General features: G+C 41.7%; 1 protein-coding gene across 1 annotated transcript in view; it reads left to right on the top strand.

The window, feature by feature from the left end:
• Nucleotides 1-22,785, top strand: part of MEGF8 (multiple EGF like domains 8) — a 1,779,602-nt gene that overhangs the window by 1,524,960 nt on the left and 231,857 nt on the right. Inside the window, exon 36 of the mRNA XM_044079419.1 lies at nucleotides 3,992-4,184. Within this exon, the coding sequence (XP_043935354.1) occupies nucleotides 3,992-4,184 (193 nt within the window). The remainder of the gene's footprint in view (nucleotides 1-3,991; nucleotides 4,185-22,785) is intronic.

Raw genomic sequence — 22,785 nt, 5'->3', positions numbered from 1 at the left:
TTTTTGCAGGGTGAAGGGAGTACAGATCTTTCCTTATCTGGAAGACATGCTCATTCAGGCTTCTTATCCAGAGAGTTTACTTCAGCATCTTCAACATGTTCCTGCAAAGCCTAGGGTTTACAGTGAACTTCCAAAAACCATTCCTAACTCCTTCTCAGGATCATGTGTTTCTAAGAAGCAGGCTGCAGACTGTTCCATTGCTGGCATCCCTGCCTCATCCCAAGACTTTAACTCTGATTGCATTCTTTCACTTCTTCCTCTGGCCTCCATTACAACCAGGGAGTTTCTAAGGGCTCTGAGGTACATAGCTTCCACCATACTTATCCTTCCACTGGCCAAGCTTCATATGAGAAAGCTCCAGTGGTTCTTAAAGTTAGTCTGGCTTCAGCATTCTCATCCTTTAGATTTTTTGATTTCCCATCTCCCATGCCTCAAAAGCTGGAGCTTCAGTGGTGGATTCATAAGTTATCCCTAAACCCAGGGCTTCCTTTCCTCCAGTCCCCACTCAGGAACTCTCTTCAGATGCCTCAGACAGAGAGGGTAGGGGGCCACCTTCGGTCCATTGAAAGTTCAGGGCCTTTGGTCTCTTTGTCAGAAGAAAGACCATGTCAATATCAAAGAGATGAGACCTCTTCTCCTGTCCAGGCCTTTCTTTCTCTTTTTTTCAAGGCTTCCTCAAAATCTTCATAGGCAAAACCATAGTGATGTGGTACATCAACAAGCTAGGGGTGGGGGGGGGGGGACAAGGTTTTACCTGTTGTGCAGACTGGTTCTTCAAGTTTGGGATTTAGCTGTCCAGTATCAGTTGACTCTTAGGTTCATAGGTGTGTACTAGGTTAACGGCCCTGGAGCCTATATAAGCCTAGCCCAAGAAGATTCCCTAGCTCTTCAAGCTGTTTATATTCCTTCAGGTTAGAACATTGTTGCAGATTCTCTTATCAAGTTCGTAACGCAAACTCACAAATGGATACTTCACAGAGATTTGTTTCTGACCAGTGGGATACTCCTCTGAACAGACAGCTTCCTGTCTTTTGCACTAGAGGCCAATGTCCTCTGCCTTGGAAGGTGGATACCCTATTGTTTTCCTGGAAGGGGAGGTTTCTTCTCTCAGTGCTAATAATAAGGAAACACAAAAGTAGCAAGACTTCAGACAGACATAACACCAGGGTGAAAAATTCTCAAGCAGTTTATTTCTGGTACCTCAGCTTTTCGCATTCCTTGAAGGTACCAGAAATAAACTGCTTGAAATTTTTTCACCCTGGTGTCTGTCTGAAGTCTTGCTACTTTTATGTTTCCTTATTATTAGCATTGTGGAGTGGAAGTGGCTGTTTTTTCATCGAGGTTTCTTCCCTCCCCTTCCTCTCATACCTCTTCAAAATGGAACAGGATGCTCCCACAATCTTTTTGGTGACTCCCTTTTAGCCCAGACAGGATTTTTTCCCTCTTCCTCTGCATTCAGCCAGTGGCAGTCATCACAAATTACCTCAGAGGGGGTGGACCTACTCACACAAGTCAAGGGGACTGTCATGTGTCTCAACCTGTCCACTCTTTAGCTCTTGCTCCCCTTGGAATGAGGCAGAGATGCCAGTATTGGAAAAGTCTGGATCACTTTTAGGCACCTTTTTTCTGAAGACGTGCTTTGGTTTCTACAGGAGGCCAGAAAACCTAATACCAGGAAATCTTATTTATCCAAATGGAAGAGATTTTCTGTTTGGTGTCTTATTCGTAATTTCTGTTTGGGGTCTTATTCGTAACCTGGATTCACTTGTAGAGGAAGTTCCTTTCGTTCTCTCTTAGTTGTATGAATTGCTCAATGCTGGGTTGGCATACTCTTCTGTTAAGGCCCCCTATTTCTGCTTGTCTGCTTTTGACTCCCTCTTTGGCTTCTAGATTTGAGGTCAACCAGTTTCTTAAAGCCGTCCTTCATATTTGGCCTCCCAGGAAGCCTGTTCCTCCTTCCTGGGACCTTAATTTTGTCCTGGAAAATTGACTGTGGTGCCTTTTAAGCCTATAGCTTTAACTTCCTTATGGCATTATTCTTGGAAGACTGTTTTTCTTTGGGCTGTTATCTCAGCGAGGCAGGTGTCTGAGCTGCAGGCCCTTATGGCTGTTCGTGGGTTTTTTTTTTTTTTTTTATTTTACATAACAACAGGGTATCTCTTCATTATAATCCTTTCTTTATGCCCAAGGTGGTTAAGGAGTTGTCTCTTAATCAGTTTATTCATTTACCCACTTTTTTCCCTTCTCTGCAGTCTGCTAGTGAGAAGGTGCTTCACACTTTGGATTTGCATGGACAACTTGAATATTGTTTGGAAAAAAGACTAAAGCCAGTTGTAAATCTGAGCAGCTTTTTGTTTCCTTTCATCCTAGATCTTTGGGTTTGGCTGTTTCTAAGCAAACTCTTTCCTCTTGGATATCTAAGACCATTTCTTTTTGTTACTCTTTTCATAGCAAAAGCCTTCATTCCTCTGTTAAGGCTCGTTGTACCAGGGCTGTGGCTTCTTCTGGTGCTTTTTTCAGAGGCTTGGATACTAACTCCATTCTTGAAGCAGCTATTGGACTTTTGTGCATACTTTTACCAACCCCTATAAGTTGGATGTGGTTTCTAGTACTAGAGCTGAATTTTTCAGGACTATCCTGCAAGGTTTTCTTGAGGGCTCTACCTGAGTTTCCTCCCCCCAACTTTCTTCCTGAACGTTTGTACTCTCCTTACTGTAAGGAGTGCTGCAACAGTGATATGGAATAGTACAGTTGTGTAAAATCTTACATAACAGTAGATGTTCACTTCGCTGTTGCAGTATTCGCTCCCTCCCTCCTTCCCCTGTTTCTTTCTCCTTCTGTATGCACATTACGTCTTTCTCCTTGGACTGGCTCCTCCTCGGGTTCTTCATTTCTGAGGATGGTACGTCCTTACGGAACCTTTATGCCCTATGCCGTGCATGGAGAGCAATGACTCGCACATCTCAACTGTCCATATTTTTGCCTCATAAATTCTATCTGTTTCTCATAAAATTTATGTTTTTCTGGCAAATCACTTGGATGATCTGAGGAATGAAATTACTAAATAATGACATGCACTTGAGTTTCAGACTTCATATCCTTTGAAAATGCATTTTAATACAAACCATGCTATTCTAGCTATTTTCTAAGTTTGTAAGAGCACTTTTTAAAATCTGTCCCTATTTTTGGGCCTGTGTCCTCCCATAATGTAAGGCTTTGTCCAGATTTCTTGAGCTAAGAGGTTGAGAGGTATGGAGAGCATATGCAGGTCATGTGATGTTCCTATTACAACCTAAGGCTTTGGTATACTGACCAAACATCAGGCTATCATTGGCAGGGGATCCCCTACTGTAAGGAGTACTGCACCAGTGAAGAGAAGGACATCTACTGTTTTGTAAGATTTTACACAATTCTACATTCTTAGCATATCAGTTGATGTATGAGAGATGCTCATTGATTCAGGAATACCTGCCATCCATTCCTTTAGTGAACAAGTTTTCCTCCTTCCTCAGCGGTTTTCTGCAAGTCAAACAGGCATGTGCTTGTTTGTTACCTGTTTAATAATGTAAGTTTCAAATCTTAATTATTGTTCTTGATTTTTAGGAAATATGCTCACTAGTAACATAGGGTTAACTGCCAAGCTCTGGGGTTATGCACACTACAATCACTCCATTACATCAAGCTGTGCTTGAGTACAGTGTATACAGATATTCCTGAATGCAGGCACTTCAGAAATGTGCGAAATTTCTGGTTGGTGGTGTTGAAGCCAATGAAGGGCTGTCCCCGCATAGATCAAATGATGTAGAAAAAAACTGCCTGCTATAATTTGGCTTTTAATTCTTTGTGTCTTGCAAGTTAGCTGTGGATCAAAGGACTTATTTAATAGCATATGTTTTTTTTTCTTCCTCTAGTACTATGTTTTCCATAAAATTCATATTTCCATACGTATGATGAATTTACTGATTATCATCTTGTGTTTTGTCTCTTACAGTGCAACAGGATTGTGCAGGCCAGTCTGCGAACAAGGCTGTGTGACAGGTGTGTGTGTGGAGCCCAATCGGTGCCAGTGCCACTTTGGCTATGTGGGTCAGAACTGTTCAGTAGAGTGCCAGTGCAACAAGCACAGTAACTGCATAGGAGTCAATGCTCAAGACAAATGCACAGAGTGCTTCAACAACACCATGGTATGTAGAATGGGACTAGCACTTGTTACAGACATGTAATACATCAGGCAGAAAGCTATGTGCACATCTTACATATACAACAGAGAGACATTTCATCTGGAACAACATGAAACTGAAATTCTTATGTTAGACTGTTTCACTTCTAACAGTGTATGGAACACAACAGTTAATGTGTGCTGAAATGTAATTCATACTAACACGTTGCTTCTTTTTAGGGTTGATTGGAAAGCACATATGGACAGGGTCATTCTGACCTTGTTTCTAGACTGGTCCTTGCCAAATTCTGTTTCCACAACCTCCTTTGTTTCATTGAAATGTCTTCAGTAACTGCAGCGAGACCCAGTTTTGGGATCTAGGGACTGGGCATATTAGCTGTTCAGATCTGCATTGATGTTCATCGTATTGATCATTGCTGCCTTGGCTGTATGGGTTATATCCTGCCAAGAATATAACAGGCCATCCAGCTTCCAAAGCTTCATGGCACCTTCCCTGTGCCCAAACTGTCAAGCAGCTGGGCTAGCTAAAAGACAAGTATGGGTGTAATGTCCTTCAGAGCTTTACTGCCACTGAAGAGTACACTCCTCTGAGGTTTACAGAGATTGACATTTGGCTTGTGCTTTCCTTTACTTGCCAGATAAGTTCCCTTTGGGGGAAAAACTTCTGTTTTCTTAATTTTGTTGAAATCTTATTGCTTTCTTCTTCATTAAAGTTATTTTAAAGCTAGGAGTGTTTTGTTTTAATGGACTGTTTTGATACTGTAACATTTAAACAGAGCACTCATTTTTTTCCTGTTAGTTTAAAAGTTGTGTAAAGTAACTGAAAGCATTTTTTCTGTGGCAACATTGTGTTTATTTTTCATTTGTGGGGCTGGCATAGTGTTTTAAAGTGCTTTTTACTTTATTTGTTTCTGTCAAAAAGTGACTTTTGTGAACTAGTTGTGTTTATTGGCAATTGCTGCTTATCTTCCCCAGGAAAGAGGCAGCATTTTTGGCTTGTCCATGGAACAAACTGTCTCACGGTTGATCCATCTTCCAACCACAAAAAGAAAAAAATAAGCAAACAGCCTTTGCCACCACAGCTGGCTAATAATTTGCCTCAGTCGTAGGTGGGTGACTCAGCTGTGGCCATTTGGTGTACCTCAGGCCACTCATCTTTTACCCCGTATCCCTCTGGTGTTGCACCTACAGCCACTGTGAACCATGGTTAAGCCATGTCCTCTGGCTGTTGGGGTCACCTCAGTGGGCAAGGGAGAGCCACTTCATGGTTCTGGGAAAGTGAGCAGGGAAGGCTTCCCTGTTTTGTAAGAAGGCTGTGCCCAGCCTTGGTGAAACAGCTGCTGTCGCTAGTAAAATGGTTGTCCCCATTGATTCCCATCAAAAAGAAACAAAAAAAACAAGTATCTATCTACTCCTCCTGAATTTTTTTTTTTTGGATAGTAGTAGTTTACTGGGTCTGGCTTAGGGTTTAAGTCAGGCTTTTGATCCTTCTTGTAAAGAGGTTTCTGGTAAAAGTAAAAGAAAGACGGATTCCTCTTTTCTTGGTGAGATTCAAGATTCTGAATCTGAAAAGGCCAACACAAGGATGGATGCAGTTTTTTTCCCCTCAGATTTCTGATTCTGACCCAAACGAGAGCACAGTTTCTTATTCTTTCTGTAGGGGTTCTCTTTCTCTGAGACCATTGCTAGAATGTGCTAGTGTTTTCAGTGGGAGAACACTGAGGTTCATAGTTATATGACCACCAGGGCCTTTATAAGCCTAACCATGCATTGAAATCCAGTTGTGTCCATATGTATCATGGGCATTTATTAGGAAGGAATATATTGGTTAGAAGGTTTATAGAGATTATGTGGAAGGTATGTTTGTTTGGGCATTACTGTCTTCCTTAGCTGGGACCAGGTAAGCAGTATGCATCATTTTCCCTTCATCCGTTGCCTTGGTGACTTTCTCAAGTCCACCATATTTAGTTGGCATGATCTTCCCTTGACTAAGCCAAACTGGGTTGAGTCCACTGTCTGAAGGTTGCCTCTATCTTTGTTGAACATTTCCATGATAATTTGTCCCATGGCTTTGCATATTAGACTAGTCAGACTAACAGGTCTGTAGTTTCCGGGGCTAGTTGATGGTCCACCCTTGTGAAGTGGGATAACCGTTGCATTCTCATGGTACAAAACCTGTTTTAAGGCTGTGGTTGAAAAGTGACTAAGGTGGTCTTTGTAGGTCATGCTTCCAAGCTGTTTCTGAGCCATCCCAGGATATTGTTAGGGCCCACTGAGGCTGTGTTCTTAGCGTTAGCGAGTGCTGCCAGGACCTGTACCATGTTAAATTTGGGGGGGGTTATACTAGTAGGCATTTCATGGAGTGGGGTGGGGGTAAAGTTTGAGCTGAATTTGTCAGCCAACAAATTTGATATGTCGCTCTGCTCACTGAAGATGGTACCATTGACCACCAGTTTGACACGTAATGTGTGCTGCCTTTGAAGAGTTTGACATAGTTGTTGCAGGCCATATGGTTGTCTTTAGCGTGTGATGCTACCTTGACCTCATAATTGACCTTGTTGAACTTAATTAGTCCTCCTAGATTCCTGTTCAGTTTAATTAGAGAACTCCTTTCATTATGGGAGTTGCTCTTCCTGGGAGATTTGAGCCATGACTTTTTTATTTTTGTTATATACCCTTTTTAGGATAGGATTCCATCAGTGTATTTTGTTTTTAGAGTTTGTTTTGGGCTTATGTTTAGTACGTATAGCAGCCTGTATACAGCCATTTACATGGTTTTACAGGGTCATTGTAAACAATTCCACATAGTTTGTCATGAACTTGGAGCTTGGGGAGGGACATTGAATTTTGATAAACTGTCACTTAATAGGCTCTATATTTGCGGATGTTCTTCGTGTTTCACTGTTGCAGTCATCACATGGCCTGATTATCAAAGTCTTGAGTCCTGCGTCAGATGCTGTCTCATCTTCCATGACATCAGGTAGTCAGGGGTCTAAAGCATGCAGCCGACGCCATTATAGCAGTCTTTTTTGCCATGTGGTGCCCGAAGCAGAAGCAGTTCACAAGTGCCAGTCGGCCAACTCCTGAAATTTTCGTTTTCGAGTTTCAGATTCAAAGTCTTCAACTAAGCTAAGTACCCTGTTGGGGAACCTTTTTCTTGCTCTAAACTGATGTCAGTAAAAGTTAACAGTTGTATTTCTTGTGGAAAGCAAATACCTCAAAGATTTTCAGTCGTACTGCATTCCTTGCTTAGGCCCAGACCACGACGTACCTCACTGTTGGTACTATTTGTCGTCGGTACATTTTCGCATCTAAATGTTTTGGTACTCAATTCAATTATAAAGAAATGGCTTCGGTAAGCCACCCCACTACCGACATTCCAAAAAAATGCAAAGATAAAGTCAGAGACAAACCGCATAGGTCCAAAGTTCCCGACGACGCTTCTCCTAAGCCAGTCGCCAGTTCGCTGGTATTCAGTGAGGCGCTTTTGCAGCTTCTGATACACAATACTTCAGATTCGCAGGCCTCTACTGAGACCCATTCAGAGTCCGGTATGCCGCAAGATGCTTCTTCGACTGTGAAACCTGCGGATGTCTCTACCTTGGATGGGTCTGGAGCCGCTGTGCAGGCACCGGCTTCTGAGGGTGTATTCAGGCCTACTGACTTGCATATTAAACAGATGCCGTAGTCTTCTTCAAGGCCTAAAACTCGATCCATGCCCAGAAAATCGACGCCCAGACTGCATGGTCAGGCCCCTATGCCTAAAAAACAAATGATAAGAATGGCTGAAGACCTTATTACTGTAATCAGGGGAAGCCACCCTTCTCCCGCTGAGAGACCTAAGACTGATTTTCCTTCTGATTCTTCTGATCAGGATTCTGAAATTTCTGTTTTTTCTGATGACCAGGATTTGCCCTTATCTACCTATGAGAATTCTGATGCAGAGGACTCCATTCCTTCTGCTTCCCCTCCAGAGGATTTCTCTTTTGGTGAAACCTTGCATACTCTTAGGGAGCATTTCCGCTGGGCAAGCTAGGATTACTCTGACACCAAAAAGAGGCTTAGGAAATTCTTACTCCTGCCTCAACACATGCCTTTAGCTATCCCTCCTGTACTGGGCATTGTAGGTAATGCCTTCTCAGAATCTAGCCTGACCCCTGACACTTTACCTCCTGCTCCCAGAAATTCTGATATGTATTACAGGGTTCCTGACTCTCACAAGTTCCTCTTTAAAAATCTTACTGCGGATCCTGAGACCATTTCACAGGGATCCAAGGGCATTAAGGCCACTACTGCCAAAAACCCCTACCCCCTCTGATAGAGATTCCAAGGCGCTGGATAGATGGGGTAAGAAGGTATACACTTCTGCAACTTTAGCCATTAAGGCCTAAACTGCCAGTTTCATATGTTGAAATAGCAGCATATTATTGGATTGCTTAAACAGAAAATTATGTTGATTTCTGACTGTGCTGAAAATAAAGAATTACAGGATTTAATGCATTCTGCTGAACAAGTGGGAAAACATACTTTGCAATGTGGTTTTGATTCATTAGAGGCATCTTGCAGGGCTGCTGTCACTGGGTCTGTACTTAAAAGGCATGCTTGGCTTAAGGAGCAGTCTTTGCCATATCATGTTAAAGCTAAACTACTGGATGCTCCCTTAAACCAAGACTGCCTGTTTGGCAACAAAGCTGAAGAAGTACTTAAAAAGATGGAGGAAAAAGCTAAATCTATGCAAACTGTTAAAGATTTCCTGCAAGTACAGCCTCCCAGATTTAGTAGGCATTGGCCCTCTAAGAAATGGTCCTTTCCTGCCTCTTCCAGGCCTTCTCTGTCCAAACCCAGAACCAGCAGGACACCCAGGCTTCAGTCCCAAGGTACTCACAGGCGTAAGCAGTGGGGGGCTCCCACTTCCAAAGCAGGGAATAGTAAGACTCCCCCATACGGTAAACTGACTCAATTATTTAACTTTAAACCTTCCAAGCCCTGCTCAACTGACTGCTCCTTTAGGGGGAAAGATAGCCCTGCATGCAAAAAATTGAGAACTCATTACCCAGGACAAATGGATTCTAAATATAGTTTCCCAAGGATACAGATTCCACTTCTACTCCTTACCAACCCTAAACGGTTGGCCAGACCTACCCCCAAATCAGTGGGCAGAGGCTCAAAAGCAAGTTCTCTCTCTTTTAAGCATCAGGACTATTCATCTTTTCCCAGAAGAAGAATGGGGGCAAGGTTTCTACTCAAGGCCTTTCCTGGTACCCAGAAAAGACCATTCCTGGCATCCTATCCTGGACCCGTCTATCCTAAACACATTTTTGGTAATCCCAAAATTCAAGATGCTAACTTTTCATCAGCTGCTTCCCATGCTAGGCAAAAATGCTTGGTTGGCAACACTGGATTTAAAGGAAGCCTACCTGCACATCCCAATAAGGGAATCTTGCAGAAGATACCTACGCTTCAGAGCAGGCTACATGCACTATCAGTTCTCTGCACTGCCGTTTGGCTTATCTACTGCGCCCAGGGTATTCACAAAGTGCCTAGCTCCAGTCATTGCATTTTGCAGGCAAAGAAATATTCAGATATGCCCATACCTGGACGATTGTCTAATTCAGGCAGAAAGCCAGGACATACTATTAAATCATCTGGCATTTGTAAAGAAATTGCTAACTTCTCTGGGGCACACCATAAACGAAAAGAAATCACATCTTGTACCCAGCCAACAAATTGTATTCCTGGGATCAAGCTTGAATACAACTTCCCAGATGGCCTACCTCACGCCAGAGAAACAAGTTCATTTGACAGCCTACTTCAAACTACTGGCCACAAAGACCCAGCTGTCTGCAAGGAAAATACTGCAAGCCCTGGGGTTCATGGCCTCTTGCATTCTACTAATTCCATATGCAAGACTGCATATGAGGAAACTACAATGGTATCTAAAAAGCCCATGGTGTCAACATTCTCAGGATCTAGAATCAATGATCCCTATCATACCTTGTCTAAAGACAGAGTTCCTTTGGTGGGCAGAGGCCTGCCACCAAAACAAGGGACTGCCATTCACTCTTCCCCCTGCCGCCCAAACCCTAACAACAGACGCATCAGACTATGTATGCAGGGCTCACTTGGCAGGGCAGTGCATTCAGGGCAAATGGAGCCCAAGTCAAATGCACCTGCTTATCAATCAAAAAGAAATGTTAGCTGTACAGAATGCTCTGACAGCCTTCAAGGACCACATTCTTCCAGGACAATTATTGGTAAAGACTGGCAACACCACTGTTATGTGGTACATAAACAAGCAGGGGGGAACCCACTCATAATCTGCAGACTAGCCATGGCTCTGTGGAACACAGTCTTGAGCTACCAAGTGCACCTACAGGCTCAATTCCTGCCAGGAAAGCTAAATATATTGGCAGATGACCTATGCAGAAATCTCATGAACCCACACTAGTGGAAACGGGAACCAAAGAAATTCAACGTGTTAAGAAACAAATGGGGGAGCCCAGCGATAGACCTGTTTGCCTCCCGTCAGAACTACCAATTGGACAAATTCTGCACGAGGACTCCCCACAAACAAGCTTGGAAAGTGGATGCCCTGTCCTTCACCTGGAAAAAATTATCAGTTTATGCCTTTCCCCCTCTGCATTTCCTCTCCAAAGTGCTACTAAAGATCAAACGGGATAAACCAAAGAGAATACTGATTGCACCAGACTGGCCACGCCAACACTGGTACCCCCTCTTGTGCAGTGTGTCACTGATGGTACCATGGCACCTGCCTCAGACCCCTGTCCTGCTGTCCCAGCAGGAGGGCCAGATTCTGCACCCACAGCTTCAAACCCAGAACCTTGCAGCCTGGCTAGTAAACTATCTCTCCATTACCATCCCTCAGTAAGGAAGGGATGGATGTCATTCTGGTGGCAAGGAGGCCTAGTACTAGAAAATCCTATGCTGAAAAATGGAAAATATTCTGTTCCTGGAGCCAAACTCAGGGGATGGGCACAGCAGTGCCCAATTTACCTCATATTCTTCAATACTTAACTGAGATGCTTCACAAGGGCATTTCCTTTTCTTCCATCAAAATTCATGCCTCAGCCATTTCAGCACATTACAATACAGAACCTCCCCTCTTCTCTCATCCTTTGCTCAAGCAGTATCTCAGAGGGGCAAAAAAATTGAGACCACCCAGGAGAGCTCCTAACCCTGCCTGGGACCTTAGCTTTGTTTTGGAGAAGCTCACTCTACCTCCTTTCGAGCCAGCTGCTACTGCAGAGTTAAAATTTCTTTCTTGGAAAACAGCCTTCCTTAGCAATCACTTCAGCTAGAAGGATTTCTGAATTACAGGCCCTTATGGCAGTGGAGCCTTTCATCATCTTTCATGCGGACAGGGTATCTCTCAGGACCAATCCATCCTTCATGCCCAAAGGTTTCCAGTGTGACTCGTAATCAGTCCATACATTTGCCAACCTTCTTTCCCAATCTACAGAACAAAGGGGAACGGATTCTGCATTCCTTAGACGTGCACAGACTACTTAGATTTTACTTGGACAGGACTAAGCCTCTCAGGAAATTTGAACAGCTGCTGGTTGCATTTGCTGAAAGGGCAGAGGGGAAGGCCATTTCAGAGCAAACCATTTCTAAGTGGATAGGCCTTTGCATTCATTTCTGCTATAAGCACCAAGGAAAACCTACCCCACAGGGGATAAGACCACATTCAACCAATGCTGCATCTACCTCTACAGCCTTTCTCAGAGGTGTCCCTACCAGGGACATCCTAGAAGCTGCTACCTGGAGTTCTTCACATACCTTCACCAAGCATTACTACTTGCCAATTTTTTTCTAAATCCAGAGCTGGCTTTGCCACTGCAGTCTTGCAGGGCCTTATAGCTTGTCCTAATGCTATCCAGTTGCCTCTTCCCATCCGTAGCTTTGAGAATCTACCCAAATGTGATGACTGCAACAGTGAAACACGAAGAACATAGTACAGTTGTGTACACTTACCATAAATGTAGATGTTCGAGTGTATTCACTGTTGCAGTCCTGGTTACCCTCCCTCCAACCCCCCCTGACTTCTATTGACTATACCTGTATTCTTGTTTACTATGATTAAAGCTTTTTGGTGTATTTGCTTTTTTGTTGGAGGTGTAACCTTGTATATAATTGCTTCCCATTATGGGGCACCTGACGTCTGGGGCAAGAAAATTGATGTAATGGTGTCGGCTGCATGCTTTATACCCCTAATTACCTGATGTCATGGAAGACGAGACAGCAACCGGCGCAGGACCCAAGACTTTGATAATCAGGCTGACTGAGGGCTACCTGCAAGCAGATAACCCAAATGTGATGACTGCAAGAGTGAATACACTTAAAACATCTACATTTATGGTAAGTGTACACAACTGTACTTTTCATTCTTTTACAATGCCTTTCACTCTTGATCCTAAACCGTGAACAGATTTCCATGTGTAGTCGGTGGTGGAGCTAGCTCTAACAAGAGCTGTTTTAGCCCTGTGGGCAGCTGGAGCTCTATATAGAGCTGTTACAGATCTTTGTGAGCTCTGAGAAGAGCTGTTTTGTGTTTTGAATGCCCTTTCAGGCAGATGCGGCAGTTCTAAAAAGAACTGTTTTGTTTGGTTCACTGAAGCTGTGTCTGTGCCTCTGGCCAGTCTTACCGGAGCTGATACAGATTTCTGTGAGCTCTGAGAAGGGCCGTTTTGTGTTTTGAATGCCCATTCGGGTGTTGGTGGTAGCTCTAATAAGAACTTTTTTGTTTTATTCTTCAATGTGTCTCCGGTTGCTCTTACCAGAGCTTATACAGATCTCTGTGAGCTCTGAGAAGAGCTGTTTGGTGTACTGTGAGCTCTGAGAAGAGCTGTTTGGTGCAAGGTGCAGATCCACATGAGCTCTGAGAAGAGATGTTTTGTGTATGGTCACAATGGGCTCTGGGAAGAGTTGCTGTTGTGTCCTTCAGTGTTCCGCGATGGTGTCGATCTCCATTGTCGTCCTTCTTGAACAGATCTTCGTTTTTTTTTCTATGTGTGAGTGGTAACAAGGACTATTTGTGCACTCGCCAAGCGCTGGTCAGAATGACATGAGAGCTGTTGCTGTGCTGCTTTTATGCTACTGTGGAGGGGGCGTGGTTGAGAGATGTCCAATGAGAAGTGACTAGTTGGGGGTGTGGCCCTGGTAGGCCTACAAGGTGAAGACGCACCTGGTTGGAAGAATCTCATTCCTCTTATTTAGTTCCTTTTTGTTATTATCCAGCTTCTTGTTCATATGCGCCATTCCTAACCTCTAGCAATGTGTTGGAGCCTTTCGCTTTGTCACGATTTTACCTATGTTTGAAAAAACTGTACTAAAACTTAAATTTAACCAGAAAATAAAAATGAAATTTAAAATTAAAATTAAACTGTAATGTAATATATATATATATATATATATATATATATATATATATATATAAAAAGAGTCTCAACAAAATTCAGATGTTTTAAGATAAAATGATAAAACGTGTTCTAAAAAGAAGTTTCGAACCTTCCAAAACCAAGTGCAGTCCAACAAGTCCAAATATGACCGTTCAAGAGAGTTTGTTGAGCCCCCCCCCCCCTTTTTTTTTTTTTTTAGAAAGTCTGAATTTCCATTTTCCTCTTTGGCAACAGATTGTTTAAATAAATGGATTCTGAAAAGCCTTCATCAGTGTTACAGATGCAGTGGGAGGAAATACCTCCTTTCCTGGGTGTCATTCCTCATCCTGCAGATCAGACTCCTTTGTTTCCACCCTTTTTTATCACATGCAGTCCCAAGACGTTATAGAACCAGTTCCTCCTTCCCAGCTGGGCAAGGATTTTTTATTCAAGCATGTTCCTAGTGCCAAAGGAAAAACAAAATGTTTGGAGACCATTTCTGGCTCTTTCTTTCCTAAACCAGTTTGTGTTAGTGCCCAAATTCAAAATGTTGTCACTTCATGACCTGTTACCTCTTCTTTCTCTTTCAAGCTTCTTGATGACATTAGACTTAAAAGATGCTTATCACATCCTTACTATCCAGACTTCAGATAAGTATTAAGGTTTTGTGCCTCTGTATCACATTATCAGTTCTCTGGCTTACCCCATGGACTATCCACTGCACCAGGAGTGTTCACAAAGTATCTACTCCAGTTGTATCTCACTGCAGGCTACAGGGCATCTGCATTTTTCCATAGTGAAACAACTTGCTTATCTTTGCAGAGTTTTTTTTTCAAATTGTCATGATCCTCTCTCTCTCTCTCTTGAGTTAGAGATGTCTTGCCAAGCTGGGATTCCAAGAGAATATTCAAAAGTCTTTCTTGTCTCATACATGATAGTGTTCCTGTATGACAACTAGACAGTGCAGTTCAGAGAGCCTTTCTTCCAATGGGGAAAAAATAGATCTTTATTTAGATCTATTTCTAAGGTTTGCCACTCGGGCATTAGTTACTGTGAGGGAGTACCTCAAGATTTTGAGTTTTATGGGCATCTGTGATTCTCGTAATACTCCTGGCAAGACTACATGAGAAAGATGCAATGGTATCTGAAATATCTCTGGTCTCAACATCATCACCCTTAATCTTTTCATGTCCCAGTGCTGGGGTTTGTAAAAAAGAGAAATCTTTTGGTGGAGACAACAGATATCCATAAATCCAAGTCTCCCTTTCTCCCTCTCTGATCCAACACAGTCAGTCACCCCAGATGCTTCAGACTTTGCTTTGAGAGCAATTTCAGGAGGGGTAAAAGTGCGGGGGGTGTGGGACACCTAGGACAGACAGCAAGCACATGCATATCAAGGAGATGCTTGCTCTGATCAAGGCATTCAACTCTCTGAACCATATTTGGTCCCCAGGACCTCTTCAAGTGGTTACAGGCAATACCACAGTCGTGGTACATCAGGCAAGGGGGAACCAGGTAGTAACCCCTTTTCACCCTGGCCATGTTAGTGTGGGATATGGCTTCACAGCACAGTCTCGCTCTACAGGCATCCTACATCTCGTCAGAGCAAAATTGGGATACAAGCTGAGCAGGACAAGGGCAGACCCACCCTAAAGGAAGCTAAATCAGGCGGCCTTCTGAGATTTATTCCATCTATATGGGGACTTCAAGTAGACCTCTCTGCCTCTTCTGTAAACAGTCAACTGGCAAAATTCTGTTTCAGGACTCCATGTAAGAATGCCTGTAAGATAGATGTCTTTTCTTTTCCTTGGACTGGAATGTTATTTTATGCTTTCCATCCTTTCCAGTAATAGCTAGGGTACTTCTGAAGGTTCAGAACAAATCCCCCAATTTCACTGTGAAGACTCTCTTCTAACCCATTCAACCCTGGTTCTCCCTCCTTTTGGAAGTGGGTAGGGGAAATCATCACAAGCTTGCTCACATAGTGGATCTACCACACAGGGGTATTTAATACACCCTGACATCAATCATTTTTAATTAAATTCCTGGATAATGGGGTCTTAATTCCTTTTGACACCTGTTCATTGAAGACATATAGCGGGTATTATTGGAGACAAGGAAGCCTGCTACTACAAAATCATATATTAGCAAATGGAAAAGGTTTTCTCGTTGGCGCCAACAACATAACCAGCACCTACTCAGAGTTGGTTGTTCTCTGCTTTTACAGTATTTGAGTTATTAACCTATGACCTTTCATCATCTTCTATCATGGTTTATTTATTGGCCGTATCAGTTTTTCTGCCCATGAATCCTCCTTTTTTAGTGCAGTCTCATGTCAAGTTCTCAAAATTGGTTTTTCATAAGAGACCTTCAAAAAAACATGGTGGCCTTTCCTTGAGATATTAATTTTGTGTGAGAGAAGCCAACACTTGCTCCATTTGAACTACCTGATCTTGCTGATTTGAAGTTTTTAACATGAAAAACAGTTTTACTGATTGCTCTGACCTCTGCAAGAAGGGTATCTGAGTTGGTGAGTCAAGCCCATCTCATCTTCCATAGGGATAGAGCTTCTTTGAGAGATAATCCTTATTTTATACCTAAAGTGGTATCATAATGTACTTTAAGCCAAGCTATCTATCCTCCATTTTCTTTCCTGAAGCTAAAATGAGGGAGAAAGGTTACTCCATACCTTGGATGTCCACAGGTAATTCGGGTACTGTCTTAACAGAACTAAATCTTTCAGATTTTCAGATAATTGTCCATTTCTTGTGGAGGTAAGAAGAAAGGACAGTCTGTGTCAAAGCAGACTATTTCCAAATGGTTGTCTAAGGCTGTTATCTTTTGTTAAACTAACCATAACAAAACTATTCCAGGTATAGTCGAGGCTCACTCTACCATGGCTTTGGCTCATCTGTGGCTTTTTGGAAAGAATTCAATTCTAGAAGTATTCTAGATGCTGCTACTTGGTCCTCACTACATACTTTTACAAAGCACTATAAGCTTAATTCCTTCTCTAAATCCAGATCAAGCTTTGCTAGGACCATTCACCAGGGGCTCCTGGATTCTTCTCCTTCCACCTCAAAATTGTAGTTAGCCAAGGTAATTACCCATCTAGCTAAGGCTACTGCAGCAGTTTACATTATGATGAACCTAGTACAGTTGTGTAAGTTGAACTTACCAGAACAGTAGATGTCTGAATGATCACTGCTGCAGTAGTCACTCCCTCCCTGCACCTCCTTTGTTTTTAGTGTGTTTTTAATGCCAGGGTTTGGACGTTTATTTATTTGTTTTCTATTGTTCTTAGCATTGCCCTTTCAGGGCTCAGCCTCTCTCTCTCTCTCCCCCTTTCTGCTGGCAGAGAAAGGTTTTGAACTCAAACTTGTATTGTAGTTAGCTCAGCCTGAGCTGCTTGACAGTTTGGGTGTGTGGAAGGTGCCTTGAAGCTTTGAAAACTGTCTGTCTGTTATATCCTTGTCAGGATATAACCCATATAGCTAAGGGTACTACAGCAGTGATCTTTCAAACATTTACTGTTATGGTAAGTTCAGCTTACACAATTGCACTTTTCTGTTGGCTTCCCCCTGTCTGCACATGTAATAGTCACAATTATTTTTTTAAAAAGGAAAAGATATCTATTAGATATTATTAAGGTAAACAAACTATATACATACTATATTGAATCTTACCAATCTCTGGTTCTCAATAGAATTTATACAGTAAGGAGATCTCTCTCAATAAGACAACTTTCAATTTTATTTTGTTTTCAAAGTTGATTTTAAAAGGAAGCAACAGGATTGAGCAAGAACCTGATGGTTGAGTTGGAAACCACAGAAAAAAAGAACTTCAAGCTGATATTCAAATTATTTTTTTCTACAAGGTGTATTTGTATAAGAAGCAACTTTCCATTAAGTGTTTGAATTCCTGTACTGTTTTCAATTTCATATGTCATTAGCAGCTTATCCATCAGTTAGGGAAATTGGCAGACTGAGTGGTCCAGATTGTCTTTACGTGCTTTCACATTGTGTGCCTCCATACATCCTGGAATTGTTGCGGTCCTACATTGGGCAGAAGAGACACATTTGTTTGAAAAAAAAAAACACGTATTATCACCCCTTAATTATTTTCTCTTATATTTTTCATATTTTGGTAATTGTTTTCATACACTTAATGAAATAAGTATATTTCCCTACTTTGTGTATGTAATATGTTCACACAGCATTTATAACAGAGTTAATGCACAATAAAGGACTAGCTTGTGGTTACAGCTTTCCAATATCACTGTGCTTTGTTTTACTAAAGGTCACAGCATCATAGCCCTATGTTTATGGGGCCATATACATTTTGGCTGACACAAGTTGTCTTTGTACTTTAGTTAGAGGATATGGGCTCTTGCAGCTGTTTTCTACCAATTAAACTGCTCAGATGTAGTCTTAAAATTGGTATTTTAGGAAAGTGCCAGATTGTTGTAGGGAAAATAAAATTTTCCAAGTCTACCAAAAAGCAGCTGTCTGCCTGTCACTACACTAAACCATGAGTATTATGTTTTTTCTTTTTCTGTTGTGTTTGGCATCTGAGGTCAGGTCTTAGGAAGAGCACTGTTGCAAGGAGTACCTGGAGGGTCATCCGTTCAAGGACATTTGGCAAAAGGTGATTATACCTATTTAATGAATTCAGATTCCTGGCCTAGAGGTTGTATGTTTGCATCCACTTTAGAGTGTACCTGTCACTTGGAGGCCTTGGCTATTTTGTTTGTTAAAGTTTATAAATACCTTGGGATCAGTGTCGTTACAGTTTTTGAATCTTCATGAATCCAAACAGGAATATGTTGCTTGAGGTCCTACTGTTAGTGACAAGCCATGGTTTCTCTGACTGCCACTAGACCTTTGCATGTTGCAGCTTCGCTGATACTGTCATTGTAAACTGCTCAGGACATGGATCACACCCACAGACATACAAATGGTAGGGTCTGAGTCTGGTCTTGTGGGATTCCTTCTCAGACATGTTCCTGTTGAAGTTCTTTCATTTGTTCATTGCTATGGTCAGAAGACCGTCTCCTCATTATTGCTTTTGCTAGACGTAACTGTAGGCTCTCTTTTTCTCTACAGATATAAACTTCAATAGCTTTTTTTCACAATCTTGCCTGATGACAAAGCAGATTTGTAATAGCATTTCCTGCAGCTGGCATAGAATCACATCAAATCTGTGTTAGTCTGTGATGAGTATCAGCTGTTCCTTGTCTTTTTCAGCTTTTCAAAGTTCAGGGACTCATTTATTACTCTACATTTTAGAATTGCATACCACAGTACATGTAAGTGAAATGGCATTGGATTATTTTCCATTTTGGCTGTCTTGATACACCATTATGCGCATGAAGTATGAACTTCACATTATTGTTATGTGCTCAGGGTAATTAAATGTTTTCATTGCCTTCAGAATCATCTCTGGTCACTTGAGTCTATGGAAACTTTTACATCTTTGTTAGAAATGGCTTAGGGACAGCTCTTTTTTTTCCAAATTGTCTACCTAAGCATTTCCCATCTGAGGAGGCTTTAAAAGTGATGCAGTCTGCCCTGGATTAGCCAGAGCAGCTTTTACCATCACCTAAAAATATATATTTGATGCGCTGAACGGGACTGGCTTTTTTTGAAGCTTGAGTGTCTTCTCCAGTATAGTCATTCCATGTAATATTGTGTATACTGTTAGATTTAGGGCCTTCAATCCTGAGAAGGGGGCATCTGTCTTAGATTCAACTAAATTTCTTTATCTTCTTGGCTTAATATAAGTTGTGTGCCACATCTGGCTTCACTTTTTTCAAGGCAGGATTCCAGGGCTTTTGACACATTAACAAGATTGTGTTTTCTTCATCCTTCATGACTGTTTGCAGTTTGTTTTTCTTTTTTGACCTTGTTCTGTCATCACTTATGTCCCAGGTCTGGATACAAAATAATTCATCCTTGAGTCCTCATATTAGCTGCCCAGAAATTCTGTAAGATGACCAAGAAATATTTTATGTGATCATTTGTAACTTGGATGTTACAGCTAAAGCTGCATTATCTTACATCTTCTGAGGGGTGATCTTATTGCATGTGCTATCCTTGTAATAAGTTGAGACAGTGTTGCGTCATTGCTTCATTCTAAAGTAATATTTTTAGTTATGGTACAAAAATAATAGAAGGCCTTCAGAAGTAGTACTCTCACCACTCTGGAAGAGCTATAACCTCCAGGCAAGGCTGTCTGATTTTCAAGGATGTTTATTGAAGTGTATTTTGTCAAGACTGATAACACCAAGGTGGGCATCTTGCCAAAGCTTTTTAACTTATTCTAAGTTTTGGCAGCTCTGGAGTCATACTGGGAGCATAGATGATAGGTGCAGGGGCAGTTCCCTGCATATGAGGGCTTTGATCCTTTTTGATGAATTGTTCATTTTTTCTTTCATTCTGGGCTGAATGGGCTTCAGTGGATGAAGTAAATCATGTTGAACCATTTTGTGTGTGTATATATGTACATACATACATATATATGTATATGTATATATATATATATATATATATATATATATATATATATATGTGTGTGTGTGTTTGTATAGGTATATAAAGAGGTTTGAATTTCTATGAAAGTCTTTCTTATAGTGGAAGAAACCCTTGAAGCATCAGCTTATCAGCTCTTCTCCTTAGGCAACGGAGGGTGCAGTAGGTGTACCCTAAAATTCTGGATAGTCCTGGCACTTAATGGCATTCTGTAGCTAGGCTCAGAATCCACATTTGTTATTAAGAAAGCAGCCTGGAGCTGATAAGACTCTGCTTAGGGATACCAAGACTTATTTCTTTCTGAAAGCATGTGTTGAGGTGTACCATAAAGGATGGTACAGGTTAAACAGTCAGCAAAATTTTTATTCTTCTGTGTTCTGAGTTTACTAGAAGCTGTGGTGATTTCTTCAGTTCCTAAATTGAATTAAGATCTTTAGGGAGTTTGTCTGGAGAGCTTTTTATTTTGTTAATATGCTCTCCTTATCTCTAGGGCGCAAGTCATAACTGCCTTTTCAAAGGCAAAAAATACAGCCTCCATGGGACCCAATAACATCCCAGGCTGCATCCTACATGAACTCAGGCAGGAACTTGCAGCACCATTAGGCACCCTATTCAACCAAAGTCTGAGTACCGGCTTCATCCCAGCTGAGTGGAAAACAGCCACTGTCATCCCTTTGCACAAAGGTGAAGTGTCCACCGATCCAGGAAGTTGTAGACCCATCAGCCTAACTAGCCTGATCTGCAAGGTCATGGAATGGGATTATCTTCAACCTCATTAACAAGGACACTGACAACCTCCAAACACTCAATCCCACACAGTTTGGTTTCATCAAGGGGAGGTCATGCCTGTTAAATATGGCTGACGACTTTGAGAGGATCAGCAAAGCCATGGAGGGGGAAGACGGTGTACACTGCCTACCTTGACCTGGCCAAAGCCTTTAATACTATTCCCCACTTGGGTTAATAGATAAACTCTCACAACTAGGCATCAATCCGTATGTTACCAGATGGGTAGCAAACTGGCTCACTGATAGAACGCGCCTAGTCAAAATAGGGGAAGCCAACTCAAGCAGTAGACTCATGATGAGAGATGTACACCAGGGATCAGTCTTTATGAGGTTATGGCCAAAACCAGTGGGCTATGGCTGACCATGTTTGCAAAAGACTGCAAGCTGGATGCTGTCATCAATTCCCCAGTGATGTGGACATCCTCCTAGAAGGTTTCACTCAAACAAATAGTGGATGCCAGAAACATGGCCTCAAACTGAATGCCAAAAAATGCATCATCATCCCCTTTGGGGAGAGTGACAACCCCACAAATTATCACAGTAGTAAAAGGTCCTAAGCACACAATCAGTCATAAAGAACTTGGGCACCCAGGTTGATAGCAAACTGAATTTTGACCACCGTGTTTTTTATTTATTTTATTTATTTTATTTTACATTTGTTAACCGGGCTAGTCTGGCTGGATACATGTCCATTTTCAGCAGAGGCCCGAGGAGAAAAGCTCCACTACGTACTAGTCAACTTACAATACAAAGATTTAAACAATCAAATAACAAATATCAAAACCAAAACCTCAAGCAGGGCAATTATATAAACAAAAGCAAATAAAAAAGATCAAAAAATTTTTTTTATGAAGTTTAGTGAGATGCTGAGGGATTAATAAACAGGAAAAATAAAGACTGAGAGGCAATCTTCTTGAATGATTGCTAGAGTAAGACTGCTAGTAAATGCAGAAGTCTGGTAATAGACTGTCATATGGAGAGTAAAATATAAATATACATTTAAATATAAATTGCCTATGTAGAAATGAGAGTAGAAAAAAAGATGTGGCAGGGTACTAGAAAAAAGGTAGGGGATAAACATATAAGAGATAAGTAGAAAGGTAGTAAAAGAAACAGATGACAAGATGTAACGAAAGGAGGAGAAAAGAAATGTTAAAAGTGGGTCAGTAGAGGCATAATTAATGGTAAAGAAGCAACTAGTTGCATTGAAGGGGGGGCTAGAAGAGGATAAATCATTGGTGAGCTCAGTCAGGATTAGTGCATGGGCATAGCCAGTGGGTTTGTAGATGGTTTCTTATTTTTTTTTGAAAAGGTGAGGAGAGCTTAGGGTGGTCAGGTCTATGGGGAGTTTATTCCAATAAGATCCTACAGTGTTGGCAAATAAGGAGTCACCTGCTTTATTGTGGGATTTGAGAGTAGTTACTAGAAGCTTCCTGGCAGAGCGAAGGGAAGTAAGATTTTTGTATGGGGTGATGAGGTTATTTAGTATGGGTGTATTGGAGGGTAATGTAGAATTTTAAAAGTTAAGACTAATTGATGTAGAAGTATTATATTCTGAAGTTCTAGCCAATTTAGTTGTTTTAGATTGAGACAGTGATGTGTACGGAATGGGGAACCTGTGGCAAACCTGGCAATACTGTGGTATGCTGTGTTGAGTTTTGAAGGTTAGCTTTAGAGAGGTTGATAAATGATGGAGAGGCATACAATAGAGTGGAGAGAAGGTGAGTTTGGGCAAGAGACACTCTGGTAGTAGCAGTAAGAAAGGGTTTTAGTCTATACAGGGCACCTATTTTTTTATTAACAGTCTTGATGGTCAGATCAATGTGGAGGTCAAAGCTTAGCTGATTGTCTATTGTGACACCCAGTAGTTTAGTGGAACTATCTGGAGT

The sequence above is a fragment of the Protopterus annectens genome, chromosome 8.part0, assembly GCF_019279795.1.
Source record: "Protopterus annectens isolate FY-2018-M chromosome 8.part0, PAN1.0, whole genome shotgun sequence".
Taxonomy (NCBI): Eukaryota; Metazoa; Chordata; order Ceratodontiformes; family Protopteridae; genus Protopterus; species Protopterus annectens.
Note: the sequence above shows the minus strand (reverse complement) of the source record. Positions and strands in the feature narration are given on the sequence as shown.